The 13,486-nt window shown below is 37.4% G+C and overlaps 2 protein-coding genes across 2 annotated transcripts; one reads left to right on the top strand and one right to left on the bottom strand.

The window, feature by feature from the left end:
• Positions 1–6,342: 6,342 nt before the first annotated feature.
• Positions 6,343–6,908, bottom strand: LOC149425502 (uncharacterized). The gene is made up of 2 exons (XM_089650713.1): positions 6,828–6,908; positions 6,343–6,677 (listed from the first exon to the last, which is right to left on the bottom strand). Exon 2 carries the CDS (start codon positions 6,667–6,669, stop codon positions 6,379–6,381), a length of 291 nt encoding a protein of 96 aa, XP_089506839.1. The 5' UTR covers positions 6,670–6,677; positions 6,828–6,908; the 3' UTR covers positions 6,343–6,378.
• A 1,514-nt stretch (positions 6,909–8,422) lies between these two features.
• LOC149425501 (ankyrin repeat domain-containing protein 49-like) lies at positions 8,423–13,295 on the top strand. Its single transcript, XM_089651145.1, has 4 exons — positions 8,423–8,693; positions 8,839–8,965; positions 9,389–9,567; positions 12,882–13,295. Exons 1-4 carry the CDS (start codon positions 8,504–8,506, stop codon positions 13,109–13,111), a joined length of 726 nt encoding a protein of 241 aa, XP_089507271.1. The 5' UTR covers positions 8,423–8,503; the 3' UTR covers positions 13,112–13,295.
• The last annotated feature ends 191 nt before the right edge of the window (positions 13,296–13,486 follow it).

Genomic DNA, 13,486 nt, shown 5'->3' with positions numbered 1-13,486 from the left:
ATCCTATGGGTGGTACACTCAAACTTCAGACAGTAAAAAATTACAACATTTTATTTCTCTTCGCAAATTCACAACAAATATTACATTGAATATTAAATGTTTAAAGGTCTGATTTCTCTACTAGCGGGCAAAATAATATGTGTAGGCTATTTCACCATATCCTCCAAAACAGAGTATTAACCTTTTGTGAGCCAACGTATCTTTTCAATCAACGTATTAACGATATTTTCAAAAACACATTTCTCCGAATATAACTGGCTGTTTTGAGGAAACTACTTATGGTAGATTGTATACAGTTTTTATAAATGCATTATCTGGCAAGACGGTACAATTAACTTAAACATCGATTTGTAAAAACAACAAATAAATTAATACGAAAATAAAATCAGCTGGCGCATCGCGATAATTTAGTGCCAGCACACTGCAGCACACAAAGAGCTAAGGGACGTACTTGCCTTACTTTAACCAGTTATTCCTGGCATTATTTGGAGTATAAAATGCAATAGAAAATTTTATGTCCGGTCACATGTTTTTGAGTTAAAACAATAACAAATCAATAGGTATTGGACAGTAAAGGTCGGGGTGAGGGGTCGTTCGGTGACGACATGTGAAAAAAAACATCAAAAAAGTTACCTGAGACCATTGACCGGGTATGTCATCAAAATGACAATTCAACACACTTCCAAAAAGTGATATAAAGTCATGAAAAGTGATTAAACAAAGCTAGGTTAAATAGGTAACTGTTGAACCTATTTTTTGTTTCTCTATATTAATAATAATTAATAAATCTATATCACCTTTTAAAGGTGTGATGAATTTTCATTTTAATGAAATATCATGGAACCCTTTCTTAAATACCAGAATATCGCGAATTGAATCGAAAATTGCGAGTTTCGCGTCATTGTAATTTAAATAAAAATTATAAGGGTCGATAACTTACTTATATTGTAACTTTCAAGAAACAAATATAAAATATTTACCCTTATGCAGATTTTTTGAAATAACAAATTGTTCTACACCGTTATTGGATGGTTGGTATGTATACTTTGTTATTTTATTACTTTATAATTTTCTTAATGTCAACCCTATGTCTGCTGTACACTTACATTATCTAATAAACACAAACAAAAAAACTAACAAGTATCTAGTAATTTTGCAGAAGAATATTATATTAGTTATTCAAAGAGATTTTTGGGCAAAACAGTAAAATGCAGAATTTTACATGTCCTCTTAGAAATTTATTACCATCACCATCTAAAGAATAAAATAAAATAAGAGTCGAGAACAGCGCCTCTGGCGGGGGATAAGCGAAACAATCGTCTGTGGCGGCAATATTCAAATTTCAAATACAGCTTACCCATTTTTTTAAAAGAAAGACAAACATTTCCAGGTTACGAATGACCTGACAATATTTTAAAATCTCCTATTACCACCACAGTAAGCGGAAAATGTTGCTTGTCTCATGATGGAAGACTTAGCCAGCCGAGGAATTGAATGCTCGACGCCCGTGTGTCCTGGGTGGGACACAAGTGCAATGCCAACTCAGCCACTGACCGGTCTTATAAGGTACTATTTTCATCTTAGGAAACACTGTTATTTTAACGTCCCAATATAATGAAGCTGATAAAATTTATCAAATATCGTTGTTTTAACAAATGAAATCTTTTGGAATACTGTGTTACTCCTTTATAACATTTTCCAAGAGCAGGGAAAATACTTCTACTGTGGGAAAAATTGGACAATTTGTCAAATTCAGTCTTCAAGGAAAACAAAACTCTGCAAGGATGAAAACTTGCAGTATATGGAAATATAGAGAAATTAATTAGGGTTAGATGAAGGGATGTAGGAACAGGGACCGCGGAAGTACTCTATGACGGGGGGAGCAAACTTGTTTAGTCACCCTCTTCCTTCAGTCTCCTCTCCAGTCAATCAACTAGTTATAAATAAGACAAAACGGAGATGACCAGGTCAAACAAATAACAGGTTCAGTGAATAAAAAACCTTTTTTTTTTAAATATTGCTTTATTGCATTCATTGAACGATACCAAAAACGTTACGTTCTCAGCTGTTTTTGAAGCAAATTCCCTAAGAATTTCATTTAAATCTAAACTAAATGTTTCCGCCTTATGCACGTGCAGTACGTTTCTTGTATACAACAAACACTTTTTCATTTATGAAAAAAAGCACTGTGAAGGATACAGATAATCTTTACCAGCACAGATAATCCTTCTTTACCCAGGTAGTAAAATTGGAGGGGGCGCGGCCCCCCCCCATTTAATTTTAGGGGGGCATTTGGCCCCCTCTGCCCCCCACTTCCGCGGTCGCTGTGTAGGAATAATAATACCTCAACAAAGGCTTGTCCTAGTGAGGTAAAAAATTCTAATGTAAACTATGATAAAATGTGAAGAAACAATAAACAATTAGGGTAATAATGATTCTTAACGTCAATTAACATATAAAATAATTAAAATGCTTTCATAATTTTAAAAAGGCATATATTCTTTGCGATGTAAATACTATTATTTTTTCAGGTATCCCAAGAAATCAGTCCGATCTGCGATATGGATCCTGAGAAAACGGCTTTAAAAGTTCATTTATGCCAGCAAGAATGATGATTTTTCAACAAATGCCGCTTTACTGAGACTTTGTTATTGATTCCAATTCAGACCATAATTCTTCGTACAAATCAAAAATTTGACAAGCTTGCGAAAACGGCTTTCAAAGTTTGAACTCAAGCGTTACATAAGATAGTTTTTCAACAAATGGTCCTTTTCTGAGATTTTGTCATTGATTCCATTTTAAACCGCCATTCTTAGTACGAATCCAAGATTTCAATCCGTTTGGCGATTCTGAGAAAACGGCTTTCAAAGTTCGAGCCCAAGCATTACATATGTATATGCCTATAAAAATTATGAAAACCACTTTCATGGTTATAACCCAAGCCATTTACGTTTATAAATTTATGCCCGGAAGATTGATGATTTTTCCACAAATTGCACTTTTCTTCGATTTTGTTATTGATTCCAATTTAAATCTTAATTCTTAGTACGAATCTGAAATTTCAATCTGTTCGGTGACGTAGATCCTGAGAAAACGGCTGTCAAAGTTTGAACATAAGCTTTATGCCTGTAAGAATGTAGCATTTTTACTTATGCAAACTGCTTTAAATTATGGATCAATTTACGTGTCCTTCCTGGAGGGAAGGTATGTCATAAAGTAATTAAGTAACAAATGTCTAATGCGACAAATGCTACTATTCCTTTCTTAAATAGCTACATTTTCCAATAAAATTTCCTTGAAAAGCTTCACTTTCATACCATTTTACTGCGGGGAAATGCGGTTTGAACGAATCAACAGAATAATAAATATATACACGTCTAAACATTATGTTTGTTATAATCTTTGCATTCATAGATGGCGTTACTTTAATTATTTTAGTAATAAATACTTTTTGCTTGTTCTGCTTTAAAATATTAAGATGAATTATTTTTTTACGCCTGTATATAGGCAATACGAATATGAATACATAGTTTTATCAATATAAAAACTCAATTCCTGTCTGATTACGTCTAAAAGGGATCCAAATGATAATCTAGTCTCCTTCAACGGAAGCAATCTTCCGAACAGGCCTTCCATTGATATGCTTGGTATAACTATAAGTGACCAGCTCAGGTACGGGGGCTTTATCGAAGCCAGAGTTAAGTTGGCCTCTCAGAAGCTGGGCGTACTGTACAGGGCCCGCAGATACTTTAATAATACACAACTGCTGACCCTGTACAAATCGCAAGTGCGCCCTACTGTCGAATTTGGCAGCCATCTCTGGTCCGGAGCCCCTAAATACGTGAAAAAAACCCTAGACTCTGTGCAAAAACGGGCGGTCCGTTTGATAGATTCCCCAATCTTAACAGACGGACTGCAATCTTTAGAGCACAGGCGTCAGGTAGGTATGCTGTCCTTGTTCTATCGGTATTACAATGGAAGATGCTCTGAGGAACTAGCGTCATTGATCCCTTCGGCACTGGTGCGTAGTCGGGATACACGCCAAACGCGCGCCCAACATTTGTACACAGTTGACACTTGTCACATGAGAACGGGTCGCTTCTACGATTCGTTCTTAAGTTCAACAGCTCGGCTGTGGAACGAACTGCCGGCCTCTGTGTTTCCTCCCTCCTACAACATGGGACTCTTCAAGACCCATGTTCACTCCTTCCTCTCCACAAAAAGATCCACCACACAGCATCCCCAAAGATGACATAGGCCCTGAGGGAAATTATTTTCTTCAGGGCCTCCTGTGTGGAGTTAATATTAAAAAAAAAAAAAAAAATAATTCTTTCAAGAAAGGCATACAAATACAATACTGTATCGATGATTCAATACAATACCGTATTTGTGTAAATAAAGTAGCGCCTTGACCATGCATAATTTAATATACTTATAACTGAGTATGTTTTAATAAAAATATTAATATTTTTAAATTGCACATTTAAAATACAACCGTACCTAATATTATCTATTAGTGTTTACTCTTGTTATTATTTTCAGATCGTGGAAGAGGAGCTCGGGAAGGTGTTCTTCATAGAGGGAGATGAAGTCAGACGAAGCATTCCTCGATAGCCAGCCGTTGAGTATTCAGTCCCCACTCAGAGGCCCCGCCTCCGACCTTCAGCCATGGGATAGTTGGAGCTTCGCAAGCCCAGGTTCTCAAATCAAAGTTCTCGGGTCAAAGTTTTCGGCTGCTCAAAATAATAAGCACTTTTATTACATATTTGACTAAATTTATTTCGCAGCACAAGACTTTAATGCGTTTTAACCTTTTCTATGCGTCATTAATTTGTATCACTTCGTTCACACGCGGGGCTATTTATTATCAATCTAATTTATGACTTTAAACAATAATCACGCATGGATTTTAAAATTTGTTTTAAAAAATACGTCGCTTATGTCTTGAATTATCTTTTCAAGTATAAATAAACAATCCGAACATCAATGGGGCTTGATAAAAATTCGAAGTATATATTCATAATGTAACTGATATGGTATGCCCGGGCGGCCATGTTTATTTCAAGGTTAACGATACACATGATTATAAACATGCCGGAGTAGAGCTCTTCAACTGTGGTGCGATGTAAGTGGTTGATTTATGGGTGCGATGTCGCGTTTGACTGGATACATGAAATATTGACACACTTAAAAAGGTTCATATAATAAAAAATAACTACACTTAAATTTACAAAAATAATGAAATAATTTTTCTGTTATTATGTCACCGTAAATATGTATCACTCAATATATTTTTTTATCGTGATTTTGAAACAGTTCTCAACGCATAACGGCAGAATCATGGCTTTCATGTATTTCAGCAGCTTCGCAATTATTATCGACGTCACTGTCACTAATTTCAAAATCTGAATCTATTTCTAAAGTAGCAACAAATATTTCTTCGTCATTAAGACCACGACCCGACATTTTGTATTTTGGCAATAAAAATACTTTCAAGAATTGATAAAAAGTCAAACTTGTACAACTTTACACTTGATTTTTCACTATAAAAAAGTTTTAACCACGTATCTTTATTTGAAAATAATCTATCACTGACGAAATTTTATATTTCTTCAATAGTTTGAATGAATGTATGTAACTGAACTTATTTTAAAATATGATAAATCAGATTTAATGTACACTGTAATTAAAATAGTTCATATCCACGAAAAAGCAAACAATAATTCGATAAAACAATGTAATCTACACGGCGAGCGTCTCTGTTTGAGAATCTTATAAAATGCGCCTGCGCAATAACGTGTGTAAAGACGCGGGAAGAATTCAAACTGATTCATTTTTCGCTCCGAGTTGGAAGATCCCTTCAAATCTTTGTATCGATGATTAGGATACGTATTATGGATAAATATCGTAAGATGTCAGTAGTGTAAAGATGTGAGATTTTTTAAGAGTATAAGTTTTACCGCGCTCAAGCATGTTTCATACCCATAACGCCGAAGAAACTTTGCGTCGCACAGATGTGCCACCCGCGTACAGGGCATGTACAGTGCGTCGCAGGCGTGCGTCTCCCGCAGAGAAAAGGTTAAAGGTTTCCTATAAAATACCAAAAGTTTTCTTGACTAAATTTTAGTTTAACTATCTAAAGGACAAACATCAACAGCATGTCTGCATTGATTGACCATGACCACGCGTTTGATTGATATTTTCATAGATTTTGCTGAGTTCCGTTTTAAAAGAGTAAAGGAGGCGGAGCGCTTTTAGATATTTACCCAAGTTATTACTTGCAATAATTTTAAGGCAGCAGCCAGAGCTGACAACAGTAGTTAGAATTTGAAAGAAATAAGCTTTAAAATAGAAGTTATTTATTGAATAAAATAAAGATTAGGAAGTAGCGGTAGCTGCTGTTTTGGCAGCATTGTGGGCTATCATGGCTTCCTGGGCTTTGGACAAGGTAGTTTTTCTATCTAAAGCTCTTGAGCGAATCTCTTCCTCCATTTTCTTATTCACAGTTTTTGAAATCGCTTTCTTCAGTTTGTGTGATTCCTCGAACTTTGCCTTCTTGGGTTGTATTGGTGCACGTTTTCTTTTTGAAACTGCAGTTCCTTTGTTCTTTTGCTTATTTTTGTGACTGTCAGGCAGTTTTCCTTTGACTTTCATCTTTCCTTGTGGCATTTTTAGATCTGAAAATCGAAAATTTACCTAGATCAACCCAGATAACTATGTCATAATCACCGAGCAAACATTTGGATAGCACATGATTTACGTAATGTATAAATAACTGTACATGTGAATGAACTGCAAGGGATAAGTGATTATATAAATATTCTTACATGTGCTTAGGCTTGAAAAATATATTTTTATGTTCCGGTTTTGACGTTTGACAGCTCTCCCATGTGGTGGCGATGGTGAATAATCATAAATAAACCACTCTCTAGATCGATATCTTCGGGCTTTTTGTATGGCGCCATTTTGTCACCCCCTTAACCACAGACGACCACAGATAAAACGGTCGTTTGGTCCAGACAGGTAAATATATGGTGGACCATAAAGAAATCTCAAGGTCATTTAAAAAAAGAGCAAACATAGACAATATACCTGCACCCAGCTAACATCGTTCATTCCAAAAAAATTATATAATAAAAAATACTGGAATGCAGGAAAAGGAAAATAAAAAAACCCACAGCTATGCACAAATCAAAATATTTTTTATTTTCAAAAAGACAATGGACAGTAATACAAAACAGGGTCAGTACAACCGATGTATTGAGCATTGATTTATCATTGAAGTAGAAGATAATACTAATATATCTAAACAAAACATGAAACAGAACAAGACACAAAAAACTAAAAAGTAACAGTCTCAACTAGGAATCGAACCCAGGATTTCTGTCTTACTGCAACAACTTAATAGGATTTAATTTGACCTTGCACAAAAATACAAGAATATATACACAAAATAGCACTAGAAGTTATTCAAGTTCTCATGCAAGGGTTTCATATAATTTTCAAAGCTTTGTCGTCAGCAAACATCATTGAAAATACTTGTACTTACATGATGTAATTCTGGAGAGGTTTAAATGAACTTGTTTGATGTAATCGTGGCTTTGTTTAGCAATTTTAGTCTCCTAATACGTGGTATAAGATCGCGTCGGAATACGGATAGGTCTGAAAAGAAAAATTAATCAAATTATTAGCCAATGAAGTACATTCAGGAATCATGAACATTGTATCAAAGAACGAAAGGTTAGTACTTGTATTTAACAACGGGATCGGGTCCTTCTTTCAATTGGTGGAGATAGACCGGATATTTTATGATGATTGGAAGATTAAGCGTTGGCAACGCATTATTTTGTAATCCCAAAAGTACCGTATTTTTTATTTCAATCGCGAAATGGCACACACAAACAAACGTATTTCTTGCTGCTTCTTCCTAGCACTGGATTATCGAATCCGTTTGAGCAACCTTTAACACAACACATTTATCACCTTGAAGAATTCTAGCACGCAACATTATTTTTAGATCGGTGAAAGAAAATTCAAAATATTTACGCAAAAACCTTCAACTGACTTCAATCTGCGAAATGGCGTCTTGGAAATTACCGTTATTTTTTTATCGGAGCATAACACATGCTTAGCTTCTCTTTCTGTTACACGAGTCGCTACGGTAGAGAGCGAGAGATCAAGATACAATTTTTGCTCTGAGCCAATGAGATCTGAGCTTTCAGCCACAACAGCTTTGTCTATAAGAATTTGGGTTGAGGATAACTCCTCCCATCAGGGTTACAAGGTTATGCGAGAGTTATACGCCCCTGGTGAATAATATTGTTGTTTACATTTTTCTATGGAACATGAACCAACGAGTAAAATTTGTTTTTAATGTTGTTTATGGTACTTTAGTTTATGTTTATTCTATGAGTTTTCTGTCAAAAGTTTGAACGAAAAGTGCATTGCGTGCATGCCAAAAATATCAACAAAGATAATAATATTAGTTCCGACATTATAAACAATGGATTTCGTTGGCCAAGTACAGATGTCTGATGATGAAGAAGACGAAAAGGATTTATTTAACCCCGCAAACATGGTGAAGATTCAGAAGGAAATTGAACGGCAGAAGGCGAATGAAGAAACGCGGGGTATGTTTGTGTCTGGCTGGGATGACGATGACCAGGGAATTGAAGAAGAAAAACATCCTCACGGTAATAATGATGGGCTTTTATCAGCTTTTCAATACGACAAATGATTTATTAAATAAGTTCGCATTCAATGTGCTTTATCGTAGATCCTAGTTTTCTGTTGCAATTCTTCTGTGTTTTTTTTTATCTCATCATGTAAATTTTTTAGAAACTCCTGAGAAAGAAATTCTATGGGCTGCTGAAAAGGGAAAGATTGACACAGTGAGCACACTTCTTCGAATTGATTCTGCTCTTGTGAATGTTATTGATGAAGATGGCTATACTCCATTGCACAGGTATGTTTAGCAGGTATGGTGGTGCACAAGCGCTGTACTCTCAGAATAAATGTGGGCTTGGCATAACATTATATTGGCATTTTTAAAGCCAAGCCCACACATATTATGAGTGTATACCGCTCGTGTGCCACTGGCATGATCGTTATTGAAATACAGCTATTTTGTGGTTTCTCTTCTGACCCGTAGATGGTTCATTCCTAGCATATCCAAAAGAAAATCGGTAGGTTAGAGTCACAGGTGTACAGAGGGCCTCAAATAGAGAAATCTCAGAAATTTATTTGTACTATCCAAGATGTCGAAATGAGAATACTTTACCTGGTGTTGACTCCAAATTACTGACCACTGTCAAATCTACTCCTTACTAAGGAATTGAATAAAACTAAAACAACCCGTGTATCTCTAAAATTCCTTTATTCCTTCTAGAGCCTGCTACAATGATCACCTGGAGGTGGTGAGCCTCCTGTTGCAGCACGGGGCCGACGTGGGGGCGCGCACCAAGATGGGCTGGGAGCCACTGCACTCCGCCTGCCAATGGAACCATCCCACCTGCATCGCGCGACTGCTGGGTGCCGGGGCCAATGTCAACGCTCCCAGCAAGGGTGGTCGGTACCCTTGCATTATTATAAACTCATCGAAACATACATTTTTATTCATTTGAGAGAGGCATATGCCCAAAGTTGGATGCCAAAACTCTAAAGAGTATGAAAGATTTAGAAATCTTAAAAAGGTTCGGAGCAGATGAGGAAGGAAAGACATTTGCCAGTAGTTCGCTCGACTGCTGCCTTTTACACAAGAATGAGTCGGAGCAACAACCCAAAAGCAAAGATTATGTTAACTTTGATGTGATTTTTCTTTTCAAAACATCTACATACTACAATAAATATCAATGTCTTATTCTATTCTGGTGCCCGTCTGTACAGTGAGATATGGGAACTATATCACCACCCGATTGGGCAGCGTTATGATGTAGGGGCGGTAGAAAGGGATTTATTAATGAGGGTCTTGAAGAAGCTCGAATTGTATGAAGGAGAAAAGACAGATGCCGGTAGATCTTTTCCAATGCGAGCCGACTTACACAAAAACGAATCGAAGGAATGACCTGCTTTCATGAACCCAACATCAACAGGTATTCTGCTTGTGTACGTGAGTTTCGCATACAGGAGAACAGGTAGGCTCCATTGAATTAAGATCATCTGTAAGACATCTGTGCATTATTAAGATATGGCAGTCGGTCTGTTAACAATGGATTGTCAATCAGACGGGCCCTCCTTTGCACAGAATCAAGTAGGTTTACTAAGTATTTTGGGGCTCCAGCCCAGACGTGGCTCCCAAATTCAATTGTTGGACGTATTTGAGATCTCTACAGGGTTAGCAACTGATCGCTACTGAAGAGTCTGCCCTACATAAGATGCCTGTCCTTCAGATAGACTAAAGTTGTGCGAACTTGGTTCATGTAGAATATCGTCGCATCAATTCGTAGACTGCGTAACTCCAAATTTTTCGAAAATACGTTTTTAATGCCATCTGGTGTTAAAATTAGACCCGCATCGACTAGTAAAACTCGAAAATTTAAAAAAAAATTAACCTTTTAGATAAACACAAATTAGAAAACTGCGTAAAATTATGGTGCCATTTTCACTCGCGAATACTTCGTAACTCCTTAATTCAGTATTGGCCGGTGAGCCGTGCACGCTTGTTGTGTTTTTAACTGAGGAAATTTATTTACGGTGTAATAGTTTTACCGTGAAATTAACTGAGATAAGTTGATTTAATCAATTTTGAACATTTTATAACCTTAATTTTAATTGTGAAGTCACGAATAGTGTTTTGTATCTGTAGTCTAAACTGACGTCTTCTGCACCGTGTGACGCTCTGCCGTAGCTCTCTTGTTTTATGTGCCTCTGCGGTTTCGTAAATACCTAATAGGTCCTTGTTCTGTGATTATCTCTTCTTCAAAGTCACCATCTCTTTGCAAATGGATCTCCTCCTGATGCATATCCGGATCCGGTTCTTCACTGTCCTCTTCAAACAAACCCAAAATATTTACGGTGGAACGTGCGGCAATTCCATCTCGTCTCTCCTCAGACACAGTCCGTTCTCTGTCAGGCATCTTCCGCGGGTCAAGCACATGTCTTGGTATGCCATCTACTTCGATGTTGTTGACTGAAGTAAGTCCTGTCACCCTTCCATGCACGATGTGCATCTCCCATCTACTGGTTTAACCGCAAGAAGATCGCCCACTTAGAGCTCAGTCAATACTTCCTCTTCTATATTCACTTGCGCAGAAGGGTGTCTCCACGAGTGTGAAGTGTGAACTATACTAGACAGCGCAATACCTCGATCATCCTGACTTTTTGCAGCCAAAGATTGTACCGAAACACTGCCTGCAGGGGATCGCTTCCACTTCTGGCTGCAGTTCTCTTTATTGTTTGATGATGTCGTTCAACTATACCGTTTCCAGCTGGTCGGTATGCCGCGCAAAATCTTTGACGAACATTCCATCTCTTACACTTATCTGTAACACTGTAGGAACAAAATGCAGTACCATTGTCCATGAGAACTACTTTGGGCGGGCCTCTTTCCTGAAACACTTCTTCCAAATGTCTGATAATCGAAGCTGCATTATCTGACTCGATTTCCCGCCACACGGCAAATCTACTTGGACCGCAATCGATAAATGTGAGTAAACATTTCCTACCGAAATGAGTAACATCAACTGCCAAGCGACTCCAGGTTGTCCCAACATTAAGATTACCCGCTTCATGGGATGATGGTGGAGGGTCAATTGTCCTGCATTGTACGCAGGAACGCACGCATCTATCGACGTCCTTTCTTCTCGCCTCGGGATCGACCAGCCGGGCAAGATGAAGCGTTCACTTTACTCCAAAGTGATGCTGAGCATGAAGAGTTTCTACGCTTAAAGCACATGTTTGCTCACCAGTTCCACTTTCAAGTCTCTCCCACCTATCTTCACACTCTGAGGAGTCTCTTTCACAACGTTTCCTGTCATGGCTACTCTTTGCCCGGGTCTTGCAAACCCTAGTAAGTACATCAGTTTTATTTCTACAGGACAACAAGGGTGATCGACAATGTCAGATCAAATTCTTCTACAATCTCCTTCATCAACTCCAAGCGTCACTTAACGATCATCTCTGATACGACTACTCCCGGTCAGTGTAGATCTCACCCAGCACAAAACCGTCGCCGAATCTGTAATGATCTCCAGAGTTTGAAGATTTCATTGAGAGTCAGATTTAATCCCTTAAGGAAGGAAAAGTACCAGCATTTACAAGACTTAAAACAGACATTAGAAAAGGATTACCACTCCTTTAACGATAACCTTCCGCATCATTAAAATGCATCTAAATAGACTGCCTCGTAAAATTCCTATCTCCCAAATTTTCCGCTAGGTTCATAAAACTGTTCGCAGAAAAGTATGTATCTTTTGTAAAATGCGTATCTCCATTCTCGGTTTTTACGTAAACTTCCTAACTCCGATTTGAAATAGAAAGCCTTAACTTACAAAAGTTTAATGATTGAAAATAAATTTCCAAATATATTATATGTTCGAAACATAAATAAAAAGAATAAGCCGTCTTTCATTTTTTTTCACTATGAGGTTTTTTGTGCCTCCTGTAAAATTTTACATTTGGGAGTTACGCATTCTACGAATTAATGCGACGATATGTAGGTTTGTTTGAGGGTGTGATTGTTTTGTACTGGATAGTAGAAATGAATATTCTCTCTTTGTAATGTGTGTTGAATGTACTTGGTTATTCATATCTGGTCACAAAACTCAACTGAAGGCATTTCAGCAATGCTTCCATTCAGAATGTTGGTCTCAAGGGCGATAAAGAGGGTACCCTCCACCCTGAGATGAATTGAACATTGTCAAGAGATATATTTAAAATTCCAGATCAGACGCCACTGCACATAGCCACCTCCAGTAGCCACTGCAAGCGGATGCTCCAACTGCTCCTGTTGCACCCCGATGTGGACGCCCACATCAAGAACCACTCCGGCGACATCCCCAAGGACATTGCCAGGAGGCAGGGCATCTACGATTACCTTTTCGAGCTCTCTGACCCGGCCATTGACTACATCAAATCCCCCAGCTTCACTGAAAACCCCTTCATGTCCGAATAATCTGTAATTTTAATTATTATCTAGGGTCTAAGTATTACATAGGGATATTTTTCTGAATAATTAATTAACTCCAATAATTGTTAGACGCTAGCAACACAATTTTTTTAAATTTCCAACAGATGACACGTTTGAACACAATTTATGCATTTTAATATTCCAACAGATGACACGTTTGAACACAATCTATGCATTTTAATATTCCAACAGATGACACGTTTGAACACAATCTATGCATTTTAATATTACAACAGATGACACGTTTGAACACATTGTTTGCATTATTCCAGCAGATGACACGTTTGAACACAATGTATGCATTTTAGTGAAACTTCATAGATCACATCAAAAGGTGATCATTTTTTCATTAAGTATGTT

Source organism: Hesperophylax consimilis, chromosome 3 (genome assembly GCF_061612785.1).
Source record: "Hesperophylax consimilis isolate HC1 chromosome 3, BYU_Hcon_1.0, whole genome shotgun sequence".
NCBI classification, from domain to species: Eukaryota; Metazoa; Arthropoda; class Insecta; order Trichoptera; family Limnephilidae; genus Hesperophylax; species Hesperophylax consimilis.
Note: the sequence above shows the minus strand (reverse complement) of the source record. Positions and strands in the feature narration are given on the sequence as shown.

What these genes read in the sequence shown, in the direction of transcription:
- LOC149425502 (XM_089650713.1), bottom strand. Translation starts at nt 6,669, where the DNA reads ATGCCACAAGGAAAGATGAAAGTCAAAGGAAAACTGCCTGACAGTCAC.
- LOC149425501 (XM_089651145.1), top strand. Translation starts at nt 8,504, where the DNA reads ATGGATTTCGTTGGCCAAGTACAGATGTCTGATGATGAAGAAGACGAA. An exon ending in AGAAGAAAAACATCCTCACG is followed by an intron (nt 8,694 to 8,838) that starts GTAATAATGATG and finishes TAAATTTTTTAG; the next exon opens with AAACTCCTGAGAAAGAAATT. An exon ending in CAACGCTCCCAGCAAGGGTG is followed by an intron (nt 9,568 to 12,881) that starts GTCGGTACCCTT and finishes TTAAAATTCCAG; the next exon opens with ATCAGACGCCACTGCACATA.